The 22,724-nt window shown below is 31.9% G+C and overlaps 2 protein-coding genes and 1 long non-coding RNA gene across 3 annotated transcripts; 2 read left to right on the plus strand and 1 right to left on the minus strand.

Moving 5' to 3' along the window:
- Positions 1 to 17,091: 17,091 nt before the first annotated feature.
- On the plus strand, positions 17,092 to 18,722 carry LOC132935115 (baculoviral IAP repeat-containing protein 1b-like). Its single transcript, XM_061001573.1, has 2 exons — positions 17,092 to 17,587; positions 18,415 to 18,722. Exons 1-2 carry the CDS (start codon positions 17,188 to 17,190, stop codon positions 18,708 to 18,710), a joined length of 696 nt encoding a protein of 231 aa, XP_060857556.1. The 5' UTR covers positions 17,092 to 17,187; the 3' UTR covers positions 18,711 to 18,722.
- Positions 18,723 to 18,761: 39 nt separating this feature from the next.
- On the minus strand, positions 18,762 to 19,992 carry LOC132935116 (uncharacterized). Its single transcript, XM_061001574.1, has 4 exons — positions 19,712 to 19,992; positions 19,362 to 19,481; positions 19,063 to 19,265; positions 18,762 to 18,951 (listed from the first exon to the last, which is right to left on the minus strand). The coding sequence occupies exons 1-4, from the start codon at positions 19,748 to 19,750 to the stop codon at positions 18,795 to 18,797; spliced, it is 519 nt and encodes a 172-aa protein (XP_060857557.1). The 5' UTR covers positions 19,751 to 19,992; the 3' UTR covers positions 18,762 to 18,794.
- Positions 19,993 to 20,012: 20 nt separating this feature from the next.
- LOC132935117 (uncharacterized) lies at positions 20,013 to 22,672 on the plus strand. Its single transcript, XR_009663170.1, has 2 exons — positions 20,013 to 20,527; positions 22,538 to 22,672. It is a non-coding gene; the product is annotated as an uncharacterized LOC132935117 (long non-coding RNA).
- Positions 22,673 to 22,724: the final 52 nt, after the last annotated feature.

A 22,724-nucleotide genomic window follows, 5' to 3' on the forward strand; every position in this document is an offset into this window, starting at 1 on the left:
AAAAAAATAAAAACAGTAATGTCGGGTTGCACAAAACATTTAATGAATCAATAGTGAGCTATTAAACAAGATTTAGTGGTACACGATTGGTCCATTAAAATTATAAATTATTTATGCCCAACACATAGAATTTAACCACTAAGATTGTATAATTAAGAGATTAATAGGTCAATTATTCACTTTAAAATTTAAAGTAGCAACCAAAATCGATTCAGCTAAACACAAATTTACTATGTTGTACGTTTGTAAGACGGAAACAACATATTACCTTCAGTTAAAGTTTCATATACAATTTTCTCAATATAATTTGGTAATACATCTGGCAGAGTTTCTGAATATGGAGAAGTATACTTTTGTACATGACAAAATTTTTTTACTGGGATTGTATGATACATCTCAATGCCAATATTTTTAACCTTTCCCCACTGTTGACGTAATTCAGTACAACTCAATTCCTCCAAACTGTCAATTGAAGTTCTGTAAGTATTATAAGGAACGTACTTACTATTAGGTATATCAAATTTTAAATTCTTTTGAAAAAAAAGAATACATTTTACTTACTTCTGTGACTTAAGCATAACGCCAACAACATGCTTACACTTCCCCGTGCCTGCTTTACATGAGCAGGAACCTGACACCTTCACATTACCTTCATGAATAGTTTTTGTGACTAAAACTTCATGAGGATGACCATTAATGTTGGAGGTTTGTAAACACATAATTAAAAAATGACCATGAAATACAGAATAATTTTAATATATTATTATTACCACTTGGAGAGTGTTGAGTACTTGACGGTCGCTATGACGAGTATTACCTACATTTCATTATACATTGTGATAAGAGAAGAGCGCTCTCTATATTTGCTTGGAATCACCTTTAGGGATTGACAATATGAATTATTTATATAAACACACTGGAGAAATCTTAAATAATAATATAAATAAACGATTATTAGATGTACATTGCAACATAATTGAAAAATCTTTTTCATCTGTTAATCACGTCGAGGAAGATCTTTTGTATAATTTTTATTATGATGATGTTAATCGTTATATAAAAACTAATCTAATAATGTACATACCAGTTAAAGAAAATTTTCAAACTATAGAAGTACATATTATAGACCAAAATGGTAAAAAATATTATTTTGATGATGATGATTTCATTGTTTATCATGATTTAATAATTAAAGAATAAGATTGAAATGCAGTTTTTACCGTTTGAACCAGAGGTGGAAAAACGCCCCCCTATATTAAATTATTTTTCAAGAGAAATATTCTCTTGAAAACAAACATATATTATATATATGTATATTATATTTTAACCACTAAAAGTTTCTTCAATAGTACCTTTTTCAATATCAAAAAAAAATTCATCTTCTCTTATCAAAAAAATATAACAAATTGTATCTTTGGGTAAATCTTCATGTAACTCAATATGTAAAATAATATTTTTTTTAGTTGCAGAAATATTCATTGAATGGTAAACTGTTTTAATTAGAAATATTGACCTATATAATTTAAAATCATTTGGATCATTATACATCAATGGAAGTTCTTGTTGATTTTTATGGTAAGTTAATTTATAAGACATTAAATTCTCATAAGATTGACAAAATTTATTATTCTTAAAATCTTCATCTTGACATTCTTCAGGATAACGTTTTCCATTTATTTCAAACCAATAGTTTCTAACACAACAATGATCAAATTCACCAGGATCATTGTTTTGAGTATTTAATCTGTTTGTTTGTAATCCAAAACCACAAAACACACTTCGATATTGAGATGTTAAATCAATTTTTATAGTTCTTCCAGATATATTTCTTTCTTCAATACATTGCCACACTTTAAGATTAAAAGTATACTTTTTTTCTTGAGAAAGATCAATTAACTGTTTTAACAATAAAACTTTTTCAAAGGATTGCATTCTACAATTGGAATTTTAATTGTAAATTCATCAATAATAATTTTACCATCTTCTGTTCCTGCAACAACTCTTTTTAATAATGCATCATCATCTGTATTTCTATTAAAACATAATTCCATGTCACAGGAGGCGCCCTCGGTTACATGCTTTATATAGTGGGACTAGCTCACCGTGCGTCGCTGTGGGAGACCCCCAAACCCCCCCGGTGTCGGTCATGAGTGTTTTCGATGTCGGAAGCCTCGGTGGTCTTGTGGTCTGGTCGTCGACTCGAGCCGACACCGTGTATGGGTGATACAGAGGTCTGGTGATAAGGATCTGTGAAAACAATTAGTGATAAGGATTTATGATAAGAACGGTGGATTTTGATAAGAAAAGTGGATTAGTGATAGGATGTTGGATTAATGATAAGAATAGTTTTTACTGCCTTCAAAAACGCCAAATCAAGTAATAAAATTCAAATATTTCGGATGGTCGAACTAATTATATAGCCACCTCGATTTATTTGGGGTCTAGCAGGTCAGTCATCTACCTCGATGTTGGACGTATATGTCTCGGCAACAGGTATACAACGTTCATTACTGCTGCAGAAACCGAAATTAAGTAATAAATTACGTGAAAATAATGTAAAAAAATTCGGGCGTCCATGCAAATCATGTAGCCGCCGTCTTTTTTTGAGTGTCTAGCAGGTCAGTCACCTCGAATGACGTTCGCTGTAGTAATAAGGGTAGGCTATCCGGTAATAGTATTATTTATTTATTTTATTTTTATTTATTTATATTAATTTTCATATACATATGAAATACTGAGACCCACTGAGAAAACTCGTGTGTGGGCCCAGGAGTTCGAAAAATAAATTGCGTATACAGATTACAGGAAAGAAAAGATTACAAATTACTAAATTAAGTTAGCGTATGAAGATCTAAAGTGTGTACAATTTGTGTTACTTAATAATAGAATTAAACAGTTTTAATTAGTACAGTGATATCATTACACATTATATTCGTAAGGAGAATTCAATAGCCACTGTAGAATGCTTTTTTTGAATAAATTTATTGGGAGGTTTGTTATAGAAGGTGGTATTTCGTTATACAGTTTGGTACCAACTATTTCAAAATATCTGTTAGTTGTGGTTTTTTTGTTTTTTTCTATGAGAAAATGGTTTTTCGTATATCTTGTGTTGACTCCGTGCATTATTGGTTGCAATAGATTATGGTTTTTTAAATATATAGCGGTTATTTTTAAATATATTTTTTTTACAGGAAGGACGTTTAATTCAGTATATAAATTTTTTGTTGGGTACATACGGTCTTTATATAACAATAGCCTAATAATTTGATTTTGACAGATTTGTAGATGACTTATAGTATTTTCGAAAGCACCACCCCAGCCTATTATACCATAAGAAATTATTGATTCCACCAACGCTATATAAACTTGACGTAATTTTGGTATTGTAAGAACTTTATTTAAGTTTCTTAATATGTACATCATTTTTCGAAGCTTTTTTCGTAATTGTTCAATATGAGTTTTCCATCTCATATTACTACTGATTTCAATACCTAAATATTTAAAATTATGTTCAATCTTTATTGATTCACAAAAACAATTTTTTTCTAACTGTGTACAGGTGTCATTATGAATTTTTATTTTTGTTTCAGTAGGTAGTCTATTATCTATTAAGGCATGAGGTACAACACATGTTTTTCTAAATTTAAAAATAGATTATTTTCAGTTAACCATTGTTTTATCAATTTTAAATCGAGTTTTATCGTATAAAATATTTCGTCCCATGAGTCACCTGAACATAGCATAACTGTGTCATCTGCATAACAGATTTTTTTACTTTTTAAGGGGAGAGAGTGAATACCATTTAGCTGTATGTTGAAAAGTATTGGGGAGATAACTGTACCTTGTGGTACACCACACTTTACAATATTTAAAGAACTAATAGATTCATTTATTTTAACACACTGTTTTCTATCACTTAAGTATGAACGGAGTAGTAGTAAAGCTCTATCACGTAATCCTAGTTGTTCTATCTTGTGTAAAAGTATGCTATGATCAATAGTGTCGAAAGCCTTAGCGAGGTCTAAATAGACCGTAGCACATTTTTTACTTTCATCTAATGATTTATAAATAAATTGAGTCACTTTAGCAATGGCTTGATCCGTGCCTTTACCTTTTTGGAAACCATATTGAGATTTATATATATAGTTGTTTGATTCTAGAAATGTAACAAGTCTGTCTTTAGTAATTTTTTCAAATATTTTTGCAATATTTGAAATTATTGAGATCGGTCGGTAGTTATTGATTACATTTGTATCACCTTTTTTGAAAATTGGAGTGACGATGGACATTTTGAATAAATCTGGTACTGTTGCATTTGAAAAACTAAGATTATAAATATGTTTTAAGGGAGAGGCTAGTTCAAGTTTATTTTCTTTTAATAAGTTGACCGTAATACCATCTAAACCAGGCGAAGAACCATTTTTTAGTTTTGAGATTTGATTTGTGATTTCAAGTTCATTGGTGGGAGTGAAGAGATTGAGGATAGATTTGTTAGGAGTGTTAATATCTAAAATAGTAGGTAATTTTGGAGTTACGTTTTGTTGATTTTTTAGTTTGGTGAGTAGATCTGATGCCACATTGATAAAGTAGTCATTAAATTTATTTGAGATAGTGCTTCCATTTTCTTTTACATTTAATTCAGTATCATTATGTATTATAGTATTTATTGTACGATTTTGTTTGTTTCCTCTACCGATAAAATTATTTATTAATTTCCAACACATTTTAGGGTTTCCGTTGGCTTTTTCTAATTCCGATTTATAATATAAATTTTTGGCATTTCTAGTTAATTGTGTGACTTTATTTCGGAAACTTTTATAATATTTTTTTAGACTGTTATTATTATTATGTTTTTTTACTTTGAGGTGTAGTTGATCTCTATCCCTAATTGCTTTTATTAATTCAGTGGTGGCCCATGGTTTTATTTTCTTTAATTTCGAAGAGATTTTAATGCTATCAGACGCCTGTTTTATTAAGTCGTTAAGTATGTTAATGAAAGATTCAGTTGCATTATTTGTGTCATAGTGTTTTAAGACAGTATCCCAGTTTTGACTTGAAATTAAATTTGATAGTATTGAATAATTTATTGTAGTGATTGAGAGAGGATCTGGTTTATTTTTTCTATTACTTATTACATTTCCAATACTAAGAAGTATTGGATAATGATCAGATATTGTAATTGGACAGACTATTGGTTTCGAATATTTTATTGTTTTACTTTTCATAAATATGTGATCGAGGCAAGAGTTAGAGACATGTCTAGTGACGGTATCTATCATTTTAAAGTAACCATATTCAGCTAAGAGATCGAGGTATTTTTTTGAAATTGACGAAGTACGTAATATATCTAAATTTATGTCCCCAATTAATATCTTGAAGTCAGCATTTAACTTTTTGGCTTATTCCAACACGATATTTTGTAATTCATTTAAGAACAACTCTACGTCATTGTTAGGGGATCTGTAAATTGAGTAGATTAAAAAGCTAGTATTCCATTTTTTAATTTGAAGTTCCAGGACAGTATGAGATTGTGTTCGTAATTCTAAGGTGGAGATTAAAGTTAAAGAATTTTTTATATAGACCATAACACCGTCGTTTTAGTTTTTATTTAATTTAGTGTAGTACATGGAGTAGTTTGGTAATTGATAGATATCAGCATCATCATTATCTCTACCTAACCATGCTTCAACTAGTATAATTATGTCATATTTTATAGGCGAATTATCTAATAATATACAGAATTCGTCAAAGTGCTTTTGAACATTGCAAATGTTAATTGCCATTATGTTACATACATTTTCACTGTGGATTATTGAATTTAGATTGATGATGTCGCATGTGTATGTTTTAGTTTCATTTACATTTTGTAAAATTAAATTTTCATCGCATATAGAGTCAGTCATTAGGGTAGGTAATGTATATAACGTAGTATTAAATTAGGTATTTTTGTGAATGGATAAGGAATTCTCATTAGCAAATTTAACCTACAGTTATAAGATAAAGAATAAAATAAATTAGTACGGTACAAAGTAATAGTTGCGATATACAATCGACTTTGTTTGATTTCATCAAAAGAAATCTTTACGAGGCTTAATAAGTTATAACAATTTAAAGATAGATAAAATAACAGTAGATAAAATAAATAGACAATTGATAGTATCTTAACTAATAAACGGGAAAATAATTGAGTATAAAACATATAAGGAAATTATAGGGTATATTAAAAATGACTTACAAGGTTGCGAAAATTACATGCGTTCAATGTCATTGGTCGAATTTATCCTGGTTATTTTTGAGTTTTCATTTCTTCTTATTAAGATATCCCCGTTTGAGATCCATATGAATTTGTAGTTGTGTTGTTTCCCGGCAGCCCTTGTTTTGGAGTGGAGTATTCGTTTTTCTTTGGCCAAGCGTTCATTTATATAAATCTTATTTTCTGTTTTCCAATTACTCGATAGTATGTTAGCATTTAATTTCTGTGATTTAGATGTACTTATTAATTTTTTTCTCATTTCAGTGGTTTCGAGTTTGGCGATTATTAATGTCGGTTTATTTCCAGTTTGATTTATTCTTGAAGCTTCTGTGACATTTATAACAATGTTTAGTTTTTCAGAAATTTCTTTAACTATTTTAATACAGTTTTCGTTGTCCGTTTTTAGTACGCCTGTGATTTCAATACCAATACCCATATTGGTTTGTTCGATTTTTTCAAGTTTTTGTTTTATTTCAAATATTTCGTTTGCTAACCTTGTATTTTCATTTTTTTATGTGTGCGTTTTCGGAGTGGTTTATTTCCAAAAAGGTCGCATCCAATTTTTTATTGAAGTCATCAAATTGCAAACCCATAAAGGCAACTGATCTAATTAGCTCTTCCATTTTTTCCTCTAATTTATTTGGATTTGTTTTATCTGATTTTGTTGGAGGGTCTGTACAAGTTTGGCAAGTGAATCTCGATCTAGAGTTTTTAGACATTTTTGCAAAACTACTCTCAGTGATACCGACACAGTCAAAGTGAATATTGCTTTTACATTCAGAGCATATTAGAATATCTTCTTTGTGAGTCAACGTTTCATTACACTTTGTGCAAATCGTAGGCATTTTATTGAGTATTATATAAAGTCCGCACTAATCAAAGTCCAATACAACGTAGCGTAATTGTCGGAGCGCGATAATATTTATACGTGTGCACTGTACGGCGTCTAAACATGAACTGAATTATATATGATAGTGTGTAAGCATATTAATATGTGAACAGGCAGAGTCTCACGGTCTAAGGGAATTCGATGTGTGGACAGTTTTGAGACCGAGCGAGCCCCTACCGTGTCTCGCTGTCAGTATAAGAGTTAGTGTAGTACTATCGAGCAGAACCTCTGTTAATCTTTTAAGTCTAATAAGTATTCTGTACAACTAAATTTCTTTTAAAATTGATTATATTAATAAAGTATGAGTGATAACTCATATACCACGTATTTCTTTATTAACGAACAAACTTGGTTTTGGAGACGTCCATAACATTTTTGGTGGCAGCGGTGGGATCCGCAGATTCCAGTTCGTTAAACAATAAGTTAATAAATGTCGTGTGATTTCGAGTTAAAGTAAATCTATGCTTTTAATATAATCAAGTGAAGAAGAAAATCCGAAGCGTCCAGAAAATCCAAAACATCGAGGTGTACTCCTGTGGGGAACTCTAGTGTACAAGACAAGGAGAGGGTACACGCAGTAGCGCTGCCCGAACGAATGGTTAGTAGCGCACGCACGCACGCGAACGCGAACCCGTAATACGATTATCAACGACGCCGCGTATGTGTTACCGCTGAAACCGAAGGTCAATTTATTGACACACGCAAACGACTCATAATATATCATAATGCACGCGCCGCCGCCGCCGTGTCGATAGTACCGCCGAATCAGACGACACTCACTTACGCACGCACGCATCCGCCGTGTGTACTAACGAAACCGATTTATTTTTTCGCACGCGTCGTCGCTATAGTAGTATATATTATTTATATAAATATACTATACTTGTATTATCATAGAAACCCACTACAGGGTGTAGTGGTCCCCGCGCCCGCAGTTTCGGGGCTAGCGAACTTCGATTCCACAAGCACAGTCGAAGAGGAAAGTCGTCGTTAACAGTCAAGGAATTCGATTCAAGCCAAACCGAACACCCGTGCAGACCATCCAGAGCATCCCGTAGAAGTGTAAAAAAAAAAAATCAGTAATAATAGAAAAAAAAAACCATGGCAAGGATCATTGTAACTGCAATACTATGAGTAAAAATAAACAAATTGATATTTAAAAAAAAAACTGTAACCGTATCTTGATAAGTGGTCATCAGTACTGCACTCCATATTAACTGAAGCAGGGAATCGCGCAGAAGACGAAATCATCATGATCGAATGTCAAGAAATCACGAAATCGGTCACATGCAGCAACGCCGTAACCAAAGTACAAAACAAAAGGGTGTTAGCCACATTCATCAACCCTACTGAAGAAGCGATTAGGCTAAAGACGCCAAATTTAAAGGAACTGGTCCACGAGCAGTTCAGGGAAGCTTTGATCCATTCGGTACAAGTCACGGATCGACAGGAAGAACCTCATGCAAGCAGTAGTCGACTGAAACAACTGGAAGGAGCACTTAGAACCGATCATCTGAATTCTGAAGAAAAGGAATCATTAGAGGCCATCTTTCAAGACTACTCGGACATATTCTTTTTAGAAGGAGATCGAGTATCAGCAACTACTGCGGTGACGCACAGGATCAAAACCTCAGAAACGGTTTCACCAATTCACGTGAAGCCCTACCGTTTACCACAAAGGCATAGACAGGAAATTACGGACCAAATGAAGGCCCTCGAACGGGAAGGTGTGATTACAGCTAGTGAATCACCTTGGAACGCTCCACTCTTAGTAGTCTCGAAGAAACCCGATGTCAATGGCCAGGTTAAATACCCTATCTGTGTGGATTTTCGCCGACTGAATGATGTCACGATAGGAGATGCTTTCGCACTTCCAAACATCGTGGATATTTTGGACCAACTAGGGAGGGCAAAATATTACAGTACCTTGGATTTAGCCCATGGGTACCACCAAATTTTGATGGATCCCTCCGACCGTAGCAAAACGGCGTTCTCTACAGACCTGGGACATTTCGAATTTGAACGAATGCCATTTGGTTTGATGGGAGCACCAGGGACCTTCCAGAGGCTCATGAATAATGTTTTGATCGGTATAAATGGAATGAATGCATTCGTATATCTAGATGATATCATCATCTATGCAAAAGATCTAAATGATCATTCACAGAAAATTACCGAGATTTTTCAGAGACTCCGCTAATATAATCTCAAACTTTAACCACTGGAGTGCGAATTTCTCCGAAAAGAAGATAATTATCTCGGATATCAAATTACTAACGAAGGAGTCAAGCCAGATCCTCAGAAAATAAGTTGAGTGAAACAATTTCCAATTCCGAGAAATGTGAAAGAGGTCAAGTCTTTTCTAGAACTATCAGGGTTACTACAGAAGATTCATCAGAAACTACAAGCAGATCGCTAAGCTACTGACCTCATTTTTAAAAAAGGAGCGATTTATGTCAGACATCATAATGAAGAACCTCCTCACTCAAGCTCAGATTCTACAATACCCAGATTTCCAGAAGCCATTTAATCTAACGTGTGATGCAAGCAACTATGCCATAGGCTGTATTCTGTCTCAAGGACCTATTGGAAAGGATGTACCAATAGCCTTCGCATCAAGGACACTAAACAAGGCTGAAATCAACTACAACACTACGGAAAAAGAACTACCTAGTATTGTATGGGGAATAAAAGTATTTAGGCCAAACCTTTTTGGACAGCATTCTAACGTAATAACGTGCATTGGTTTGGTTATTCAATATTACAGACCCGGGATCATGTTTAACTCGATGGCGTTTGAAGCTTGAAGAGTACCAGTATACTATTCATTACAAACCAGGAGTGAATAATACCAATGCAGACGCACTGAGTCGTATTCAAATGGTAACTACGAGAGCTCAAACCTCGTTGGGACATCAAACCAGTCCGAACCTCCAGAAACTCAAGATACCTCTTTACAATTAGTAGATAACGAACACCTAGACTTAGAATCGAAGGGCAAAGGTGATGTTGGTTATCAAGCATTTCTGAAAGCAGATGAAACTAAGCTGGGTCCTACGAAGAACATTGCCGAGCGAACAGGAGATCTGTTTTCCGTAGATGGTTGGAATCTAATTAGCTCATTGTGTATCGGCAGTTTTAAATCGAGAAAAGGAATTGCATTCGAATTCCGAAACCGATTTGGAAAAGTTAATGAACTTCATCGACAAAAATGCCAAACAACAGAGATTGCAACAATCAATGTGAACAATCATCAGGTGTTTTATATAATCACAAAAGAATTTTTCTGGCAAAAAACAAGTTATGAAATTCTCTTTCAAAGTCTGCAGAACCTCAAGTCAATCTGTGTCAAGTATAAAGTTACACAGCTCGCTTGTCCACGTCTAGGTTGCGACCTAGATGGACTGAAGTGGGAAGTCGTACGAAATATGTTAAGGTATATCTTCCGTGACTGTCCTGTGTATATTCAGATATACACCCACGATGAGTAACGGCAGATAGCAAACTATAGATCATCCAGGAATTTCATAAAATCATCTTGGTGGACATCAAGATTTAACATACACATACAACAAAAATTGCACAACAATACCAATGGCAGGGCATGAGAGCACAAATCCGGAAATACATAAAGAAACTGTCCTGTATGTCAGATCAACAAAACTCCAAACCAGACCATCAAGGACCTATTATTGCGGACCTAGTGGGTGCCGCGTGGGTGAGGTGATGTTGAGGTAACCAAGTTTATACGACAAAAAGAAAAACACAACTTTTGAAATGCGATGGTTAACTTTATTGAATGGATAAAAAAACAAGGAGAGTATGGCCAGGGTTATTTGCCCTGTCGGTAACCGTTTTAACGAGAGAGAAAAACGAAAAATAAAAAAAAAGAAAGACGATTGGCCGGGGACGTGTAGGTGTCCATCTCGTGCGGGTCGTCGATGAAAAACTAATGACATTACAATCCGGTTCACCCAACGGCCGGCCGACGGTTCATGGCGCGGGTGTCGCGCGCTGGCGTCGTCCGTCGTCGATTGGCAGTTTGTTTGAGAAGCGTTTGCGCGGCTTTCCGCGTAAAAGGCTATTTGGATTCAAACAGCTATTACGCGGGACCGCGTCACTATGGTGATAACAACTACTGCTTCGAAACCATTCGAAAAAGTATTCATGGACATCGTAGGGCCTCTCAACAAGTCTTATCATGGGAATTCGTATATTTTAACTCTGATCGATGATTTTTCAAAGTTCACTTGGGCGTGTGCCATGAAGGATCATGAAGAAAACACTGCGCACAGCATTTTGTTACTCAATTTGTATGTCTGCATGGACAACCAGAATCTCTAGTGACGGACTGTGGAACCGAATTCGTTACTAAGGTTTTTAAAGAAGTATGCAAATTCTTGAAGATCTCTCAAGCATCAACTACTCCGTATCATCCTCACAGTAATGGTAGTTTAGAGAGAAGTCATAGAACCCTTGGTGAATATTTGCGGAAATACTACTCTGGAAAAAATTCCGCAAAACTGGGATGTATATGTTCCTTATGCCATGTACTGTCATAATTCTTCAGTACACACCTCCACAGGGTTTCAACCACTAGAAGTCGTGTACGGATATCTGTTATCAATACCAAATTCTCTAAGTCGTAAGCCAGAACCTCAGTATAACTATCAAGACTACCAATATGAAATGAAACGTTTAATGCAAGAAACGCATCAGATTGTAACAGAGCAAACAGATGAAATCAAAACAGAAATCCCAGAAGCGATATGATCGTACAGCTGTACCATTGCAAATCAATGTAGGTGATAAAGTCATAGTGCAAGAAAAAGCAAGTAAAGGAAAATTAGCATCTGAGTGGTTAGGACCATTCACAGTGGTGGAAACTAATACAGACTCTCTGAATGTGACCATATTAAAAAAAAATAAACATAATTTCACTGTTATGTTGTGGACTTTCAAACTCGCAGACCGGTCGTTTTCAAGTTACTTCATTCCAGAACTCGTCAGGCTTATACTTTGAAGCAATGGGACCTCTTCGCATATCTTACACAAATTGGGATTTCATCACTTACGTAAATCTGACAACTTATTACATGAAGTACCAAATACTCCAGAAATTCCATGATCAAACGGGAGGACGTTTGTATTCAAACTGAAAAAAAGAGAGGACTCGATCTTAACTAGTGCGTGTACAGATTTCATACAATCCACGTTTCCGTTCATGCAAGAAATTGAATAAAATTTCAATTCTGTCATACGAATCCTTGGGTCAAACCACAGAACCTTTGAACATCCGAATCGACAACCTCGCCGGTTGATAAATGCAGTAGGAAGGCTAGCAAACATTTTTTTTTGGAGTTTGCTCTGATCAGATGCAGAATTCTTTTACAAAAACATTGAAGATCTAGCACATTCCGAGGATAAACATGTTCATCTATCACAGGAACAAATATGCATAGTCTCTTCAGTCATGAATAATGTTAATTCTACCATGCATGAACTACTAGCAGATGATCAAAAATTGCAGCAAAATATAAACAAAATAGAAGAACAATCCAGGCGTTCTGTGGCAACAATCAATGTATTGGAAATACAAAACACCTTCCTGGAGCACACTGCAATATTGACTTGTCAACTCAGCATTAAATGGATTGATGCATACAAATTTCTAAAACCACCCCCCCCCCCCCCCCCCCCCCATCACAATTGATTCACGAACTTACACTAAACTAGAGCTACCTATAACTGATTCTCATTTATCAATTCCTGAATTATTCAGAACATCCAAGTTAAGCGTAGTGTACATCCAACAGAATCTCGTATTTGGGACCCGTATACCCTTATTGTCAAACCTTCGGTTTAACCTGTTTCATAATATTCCACTTCCGATATCTACAAATACGTTTTGTAGTACAGATAATTAAAATATGAAATTATATTTTACATATTTTTGCATATTTTAAAGGTTTTTGCATATTTTTGCTTATTCGACGATTTGTAATGATTGGTGGTTAATATAATTGTTCAAAATGTATTAATTAAAATGTTGAACGATTAATTGCGAAAATTTGTTTTGTAGTAATACTATTTGTGTAGCTATCTGTCACAAAAATGTAGTACGTGCACTTGATTTATAAATACCTACTCAACAAATCGAAAACCATGTAGTTATCTGAGTTATGGTTAATTGAAAAACGTCTGATATGTGTACTTATCTACAGGCTACATTCGTATCGCTCGGCAAGTGCTTAAAATAATCTAATTTATTGAGAGATCGATAAACTGCACCGGTACACCAGTACAATTACCTATTAGTTCGTTGTTTGTCATCGTGAGTTCGAGTTCGATTTATTGTGTGTCTGTGCGTTTCATAGATTTAGTAAAATAATGCCAAAAGAAAAACAATCAGTATGTGGTCGTTTAAGAAGCTATGTAACAGAATTTGGTTCTGATACTTTTTCGATAGTCGCGAACAGTTTATTTTGTAAAGTGTGTGAAATTCGAATAAGTTCAGAGAAAAAATTTAATGTTAGCCAACATATTAGTACTGTTAAACACCAAAAAAGCTCTCAAACGACAAAAAGACCAGGAACAGAAAAAAAAACAAACACTATTGACCAGTTTGCCAACAAAGTCAGAATTCAATACCGATTTATGCGAAGCTTTAATGGCGGCAAATATTCCTTTGAATAAACTTTCAAACAGTAAATTTCGAGAATTTTTAGAAAAATATACAGTTAAAAATATACCATTTGAATCCACTCTGCGTAAGGGATATATTGATGATGTGTACAATAAAACTATTGAGAATATTAAAACTGAGATAGGTGAAAATAAAATTTGGGTGTCTATTGATGAGACGTGTGATGTCGAAGGACGTTTCATAGCAAACGTCGTTGTAGGAGTTCTCAAGACTGATAGTACTGGCAATATATTTTTACTACACTCGGAATAACTGGATAGAACTAATCATACAACAATTTGCAAACTATTTGATAAGGCAATGGGAATCTTATGGTCTGGAAGTATCAATTACGACAATGTTTTGTTATTTTTAACAGACGCCGCACCATACATGGTAAAAGCTGGATCTGTTTTAAAAAGTTTTTATACAAGAATGGTTCATACTACATGTGTTGCTCACGGGATTCATCGTGTAGCCGAGGAAATTCGAGGACAATTTGATGAGGTAGATAACATAATATCAAATGTAAAAAAAAATTTTAGAAAAGCCCCTTCTAGAATTTTATTATTTAAAACTGAAGCACCTGGAATTAAATTGCCACCAGAACCCATAATAACTCGTTGGGGAACATGGTTGGATGCCGCAATTAACTATTGCGAAAATTTTGAAACGATTGTTCGCATTATACATTTATTAGACGAAAATGATGCAGTTAGTATTCAAAAGGCAAAACTATGTATATCACAACCGAACTTACAATGTAACTTGGCTTTTATCAAATCCAATTTTGAAGTGTTAACTGTAGCTACAAAACAACTACAGACACAATATGTTCCATTAACAGATTCGCTAAAACTTATAGAGGATATTGAATCGAAATTATGTAATTTACACGGACCATATGGAATTGCGGTGTCAAAAAAACTTGATCAAGTATTAATAAAAAACAAGGGCTTAAAACAAATATGTAAAATTATTATCTTCGTTCAATAGCAGAAGATCTAACATGTAATGATCTGTCATTTTTCAAGTATGCTCCCATTACTTCCGTCGACGTGGAACGTTCATTTTCGGCATATAAGTGTATTCTAGCCAATAATAGAAGAGCCTTCCAGTTCGAAAATGTTCGAAAACATCTAATAGTTCAATGCAATCACAAAAGCACTAAGATTTAAATTACAAATTTTTTTATTTTTTTTATTTTTTTAAATATAAAAAATTAATATATTATATATACCTATTTATTAATACATATTATATCAAATAAATCTTTTTTGTTAATGATTTTTAATTTTTTTAGTGCATATTTTTAAATTTTTTAGTGCATATTTTTAAGTTTATTGGGTCATATATAAGCGCATATTTTAGTGCTTTTTAGAGCTATAAATCCCGAACCCTGGTTATATGCAAATCCTGAGGCAATCAGTAAATTTATACACCAGGAAAATTGTGAGGTATCTTTGTACAATTCCCCGTATCAAACGATAGGAGCGTGTAATTTCAAATATCTAAGCCTAAATACTACAATCTGGCATAAGCTTTATCTGAAAAACGCGTGGTTATATTATTGCATTTCGCAGGCAGTGACAGTAACATGCTCACAAAATTCTAGCAGAATTCTACTAACGGGTACAGGAAAAATTCAAATTTCCGATAATTGCGTTATAAATACAGAAAATCTGATCTTAACACCATCGAGAACCCTATCATCAGAAATTCATAAAGATTTCGTTCCAGAAAATCCAAATCTGCACGCAATGTTAAAAATACCAGAATTAATTAACAGTCATGTCTCCGAGCAAATAGATACAAATAAATATTTTAAAAATTTTAATCAGTTAGCTGAAGATGCCGAAAAACTGAAAGAATTATCTAAAATGTACAACAATACCAAAATATTTGTAAATCCAGACCATCATTTTTTTATAGTTTATATTATTGTGATTTTAATAATAGCAGTAAGTCTGTACATGTTGATTAAATATAAGTGTAATCTACCCCGACTCTACAGACCGGAAGTAGCAAAGTGTGTGCAACCCATACACTCCTCTACAAATTCTTAAAGTCTCAGAGCATCGGAACTCACGGATGAAGTGAAACATGGTGATCATTAGACCCCCATGTTTCATGTAGTCCGGGGGGTGTTGTGAACCCCTGTCTGTATGCTATACGCAGTATGTGATATAGTTATAGTATAATATATGATAGTGTGTAAGCATATTAATATGTGAACAGACAGAGTCACACAGTCTAAGGGAATTCGCTGTGTGGACAGTTTTGAGCCCGAGCGAGCCCCATCCGTGTCTCGCTGTCTGTATCTGTCTGTATCTGAGTCAGTGTAGTACTGTCGGACCATTGAGCAGAACCTCTAATAATCTAATAATCTTTTAAGTCTAATAAGTATTCTGTTCAACTAAATTTCTTTTAAAATTGATTATATTAATAAAGTATTAGTGATTACTCATACACCACGTATTTCTTTATTAACGAACAAACTTGGTTTTGGAGACGTCCAATAACAATGGTATCTGCAGCATTATAATTTTTAATTTCCTCAACCAATCAAGTCACCTAAAAACTGAAATGAATTAAGTGGGTACTATATAGTTATATTGTACTATTGTCTATACAAGTAAAGAACCATATAATCCAACCCTTATTAAATAATATAGGTAATAACATAGGTTGCTCAATAAATGTGTAGATAATAAAATAGTATTAATTAAATATTAATTATTAAATAGTTTAATAGTATAGTCATATCATAATACAATTTAACTGCCAGAATTTAATTAAATACATAATAAGTTATATTTTGTCTATTAATATACATAATTTGACTCACCTAAAAACTGTAATAAGTAGTATACATTTGTATGTTCACAGTCTACTTTTTGTGTCACCACGGTAATTTCACAACGTTCAAGGGAGGATGTCCCCCTTGGACACAATAATTTTACCGTGTAAAAATTATGAAGAATTTGTACACTTTTTACACGGTAATTTCACACCGTTCAAGGGAGGATGTCCCCCTTGGACACAATAATTTTACCGTGTAAAAATTATGAAGAGTTTGCACACTCAAAGTCAGTTTTGTCCAAATATTTACAGTGTACATGCTAAATGGTTTTTTTCTCAACAAACCTTATTACTAAAATGGAATAATTATTTAAAATACAGAACACAAGCCTTATTATAAAACTGAAATTATAATTACTAAATATTACTATATATTCACATTTTTTTTTCATTTAGGTTGGTTTCACTGTAATTTATCTAATTAATGAATGTCTATATTTTTTTTTAATTTATATACTTTTGAGTTATAAGCTAATCGTTTTTTATATTCAGTCGTCAATGATCCGCCGTTTACTCAAGTTGTGTCTCATTTTACTTTATTTTCTTAAAATTTCATTAAATTGTTTTACAATTTATAAATTTTTTTCAAAAATGAACTTTCAAAAATGTTCAAATGATTTTCAATCATTAGTTTATCGTATACGAAATAATCCGGCTGCAGTTCATCCAGAATTTTCTTCGTTTTCATCAAGATTTAAAACATTCAAATTATTCCCAAAAAATACTTTTCAAAATAAATATACATTGTCTGAATGTGGCTTAAAATATTCAGGAGTGGATGATGTTGTAGAATGCTTTTGTTGCGGACTTATTCTTCATAACTGGGAAAGGCTGGACGATCCATGGATTGAACATTGCAGATTCAGCCCAAGGTGTTTATATGTGTTATTAATGAAAGGTAATCAATATGTTCAAAACATATTAAGTAAATATTGTAAAACCGAACATATTTGTAATTGTGAAACTTGGTCATACGATACCGTTTGTTAATCATGTTTTTTTATTATATTATGTTATAGTAAATGAAAATAAATGTTGATTTTTTAAAACAACTTATATGTGTTAATATTTGATTTAATATCTCGTGAACGTATAGCCTAGTGGGTTAGCGCGTGTAGCAATAATTTAAATGTTTTCAGGTAACAGGTAAGTATATGTAATTCTCCCCTCTACTACATGCAGTAGCCGACTATGCTATACGTTCACATTTTTTGCATTTTTTTTTTTTTTTTTTTTTTTATCTATCAAGTTTAGTATATAATACGCTTGCAAAGTAAAAACGCTTTCAGTTCAAAGTATATCCCTCATCGGTTATATTACATAAAATTTTTAAAAAAAATAATTACGTTTATAGTTTAAAGGTTTTTTAATTATTAAAAAGAAAAGAACTTTAATTTGTTATGGGTCTACCGGTAATTGTGTCAAAATCGGTATTTGACATACGTCCATTTGGTAAGAAGAGTGTTACGGTTGGACTATTAATCAGCAAACAAATTTCAATTATTGTGTTATTAGAGTGTAAGTTAACGAAAAAAATTATTACATTAAATTTAGAGCAATGGTGTACGCTCATGTCTGAATCTAATTACATTTCAATTACTAACAACTTACATACCAGGTGTAGACGTGTAAAAATTACTGAGAACTTTACATATTCAATTAATGTGAAGCAGAGTTCAATAACCTTGCATATAAATGATGATTATATTACACTCTCGCATATAGATTTCTGCAGACTAAAACAACTTCAACATTGTGTCGACCTTTATATCGCAGAAAAACAGAAACGTCTACCGAGTTTTCAAACAACATTCGATGCAGCTTACGAACTGATTAAAAACGATGTCCGTGGTTTGCCCATCAGTTGCCAGAGAAACGAATTCACAAACCAGTATATACAGAACTATGATTTTAGTTATTATTCTCATCTACAAAACGATGACACTTCATTTTTGTATGAGATTTTACAATTTCATTTTAATGTAATGTCTGACATGATTTTACAGGACTTAATAGTATGATATAATACAAATTCATTTATATTTATGTATTGTTTTTTTTATTAAATAAATAAAAATATTTTTATACTACATTTTTTTTTTTTTTCATGCGGCTAATTTATTTCTTATTGTACGACGTTCCGGGTCTTTCAAAATTACATCAAATATAACCTGCATGGTCTCGTTTAAACTTGTATTGAGAGTCTGATCTTTTGACTTGTCCGATGTCGTCACCTTGACAGATGCCTCAGAGTGTCGCCACCTGCAACATAAATTAATTATTCAATCAGTTTGGCAGTGAATAAAAACTAATGATTTTTTTCATTTAGCAATAGTTTTTTAATTAAAAAATAAACCAAAGTCTAGTCTTTACCTTTCCTTTGTTGGGACGTTGTGTATATTCGCACACTTGTAATGTGTTATCGTCCAATAATCCGTCGGCTTTTCGTCTGGATTAAATTGGCTTTTGATGGTAGCCAAACCATCTCCCTGACGAAAAGTGACAGAATTAAAAATCTCTTCATCAAATTCTTCCGCCCGCAATTTCTCTTCGAGAATTTCTCTGTATGATGAACTCTAAAAAAAAAAAACAAATAAATAAATTCATGCCATAATTCATAACCTTAGAATATTAGATAAAGTATTAATATGATAAATTATTATTTATCTTACTGTTTTCATCTGTTTTTTTTTGTTTTTTTTGTCTACTGTTTTTTCAGCCCCTCTTTTTAACGATGTTTTGACCTGCTTTGAAGTAGAAGGCTTTTTTGTGTCCAGGGACTCAAATTCGTTCTATAAAACATAAACTAAGGTGAATAACTATAAATGTATGAGTGGCTTACAGCCGATCTCTAAAACAATATTGAGCAACGTTACAGTCACACTCTAATTATTATTTAATTTTAATATTATGTTTAAAATAAAGTTATAATCAACCACGAATTTATTATAACCATAGCGTTGAGTAGTTTTACGACTGACCTCCAATTTGCTTTAGTTATTAAAGTGATTCAATTACTAACCTCTGATCCGGAATCGATGATCGAAGTTCTGTAAGACATCTTGAAGCTGAATTGTTATAGATGATGAAGAAGTTCTAGTTGCTGAATGTTGACTGTAATATTGCTGTTAATACGCTAGCCTTATATACTGTAATGTTTCCACTACCATAGATACTTTGAAATGTGGAATATTCATAGCAATGTTCATTAAACCAGCCAACGCCCTTAATTTGTCCTCTTATTAATATCAGTTTTATTCCGCCAACGGTCTTATACGACCTCCTATCGATACTAGTTTTTATTCGGACAACGCCTAGTTTTATTCCGCCAACGGTCTTATACGACCTCCTATCGATACTAGTTTTTATTCGGACAACGCCCTAAAATTTGACCTAGCTATTTTTAAATGAATATTCCGGACTACGGTCAACACCAATACATACATTATATATTATAATTACTATTACTACAAAATAACTTAGTTGTTTTTAAAATTAATATTACATGAACAGGTCATACGATTTCTTCGAATAGAATGTAAGTTTTAAACGATAACTAGGAAAGTAGGAGATGATTCTCGACTATATAACGCAGCATTTGATAGTCAAACGATATCAGTCCAGCTTGTGTTCTCTACCAGCAACAACAAGCGGCAGTCATTCACCATCGAATATTGAAAATACTTCAATCCTACCAAGTTTACCAGTCCAGCATCGACATCATCAATAAGGGTTCATCACTCAACATTGGAAAATACTTCAAACCTACATAGTTTACCAGTCCAACACCGGCATCATCAACAGTCATTCGTCTCTAAACATTAGAAAATACTTTAATGTAAGTACCTATTTATTTCATTATTTATATATTTTTAAAAAAAAAAATCATCTTATCGAATCTAAAACTCCACATCTTTACTAGTTTTTAAACGAAAAATAATACACGATAGCAAAAAACATAACATAACATAAGCGTTTAGGGAAGTGGTTATAAGTGGTTATAATGAACCGATATTCAATAGTTTTATTAGTAATTTTAATATTAAATGTACAAGGTTTTTATAATTAATTTTTTTTTTTAAATTTAAAAGGTTGATTAATTAAAATATCTATGTTTATCATGTTGTATATTAAATGGTTAAAAAAATGTTAGAAAGTTGAAATAAGTTGAAAAAAAACAAGTGTATACAGTATGTATATGATTATAATTATATGAATAACATAATATAAAAACTTGATTATTATAATATATAAAATATAGACATATTAGCTTACATTAAATTATTCACTATGCTGACTGATATATTATAGTCATTTTAACTACCATAATGTATATTTAATGATTAAAAAATGCTAAAAAGTAGGGATACGTTTAAAAACAAGTTTGTATTCCGTATACAGTATGTAAATGATTATATTTATTGAATAACATGATATAAAACTTGATTATCAGCTAACTTTAAATTATACGCAATGCTAGTTGATATAGGAACCAGTTTCTAATTATCAGATTTTTTTTTTTTTAACATATTTCTTTATATATATTAGTTCTAACATTTTTTTAACCATTTTAAATAATGAATTCTCACAATGATATTTTAAACGAAATAGACTATTATAAACAAATGATTGAAAGTTATACAGAAACGGATGAAAAAGACCATTTCATGAGAAGATGGAGACTTAAACAGAATAAAAAAAATATTAAAAATATAAAATATCAATTGTTTTTAACTAGAATAAGTCCTTCTCCTTCTCTCAATGTAACTTATATTAACGAATATTATATACATACATGTGTATTAAAAGAAAAATTGCTTTTTTTTAAAGAAGAGAAAGAAAAGATCCTTATATTTTATCGTTCTAGATGTACCGACTATTGGCAATGTATAAATAATTTTAATATGCAGATACAAAATCTTAATTATCAGTTACAGGAATTGGGTACAATCTGTTAAAAACAAAATAAGATTATATTTTTTTAATATAAAGTATTGTATTTATTATGTTTATGTTTAAAAAATAATTTGATGATAGACACATGTAAATAAATAAACATTCTAAACTAAAAGTTTTTTGTTCAATTATTTAATTGTAAATAAGCTAAATATACCAACCATACAAAAAAAATGTTTTATTTATTAATTGAAGTAAACTTAACATAATAATCACAAACTAATGTTTATAGATGATGTATAACCATAATTTATTTTAATTTGTTGATAATATTTATACATATGTGTGAATACATAAGCTAGTCTATTATTATAAGTATTATTCACTAATTAATATACACTATTTTATTTTTTTTATTACTATCAGTTAGTGTATAAAAAAAACTATGACATTTTCAGAATAAAAAAAAAAAAAATAAAAAATAAAAAATGGAATCAAAATCATTTATTATGGATGAAATTAACGATGTTATCCGAAAGGCCGAGCAAATTGATCAAGCAATGGATGAGGCAGCAGTAGAATTTAAAAAAAAAATTAAAATTATTGATATAAAAATAAAAAAAGCGGGTTTAAAACAAAAAAAAATAATGAATGAAAAAAAAAAGATTGCAAATGATTATTTACATTTGCTACATACAGATAAGAAACGTGAAAAAAATATTCGAAAAGAATTATCTATATTATATGCACAGTACAATTATATGAACAATGGTTAATAGTAATTCATAATTTTCTTGTTTTCATTCATTATTTTTTCACCTCAAAACAGCTTTTTTTATTTTTTATGTTTTGTAAATATATTCTAAATGTATTAATTTATTTGAATGATATTTTAAATAAAATGATCTTTCTACATTATTATATTTTTTTTTTTTTATATATTCTATTACAGTTTCATCATGAAAAGACAAACGGTGAGAAAATGCCAGCGGACAATTTCTACTGATAAAGAATTATTCGAAATTGAACGATTTAAAAAATGCTCGAAAACTTTTATCATAAAAAATACATTGGATTTTATAGATTACACGCTTTTTTTTAACTATATTTCAGAGAAATTAATTTTTAAGTTAAAAGAA

Source organism: Metopolophium dirhodum, chromosome 1 (assembly GCF_019925205.1).
Source record: "Metopolophium dirhodum isolate CAU chromosome 1, ASM1992520v1, whole genome shotgun sequence".
NCBI lineage: Eukaryota > Metazoa > Arthropoda > Insecta > Hemiptera > Aphididae > Metopolophium > Metopolophium dirhodum.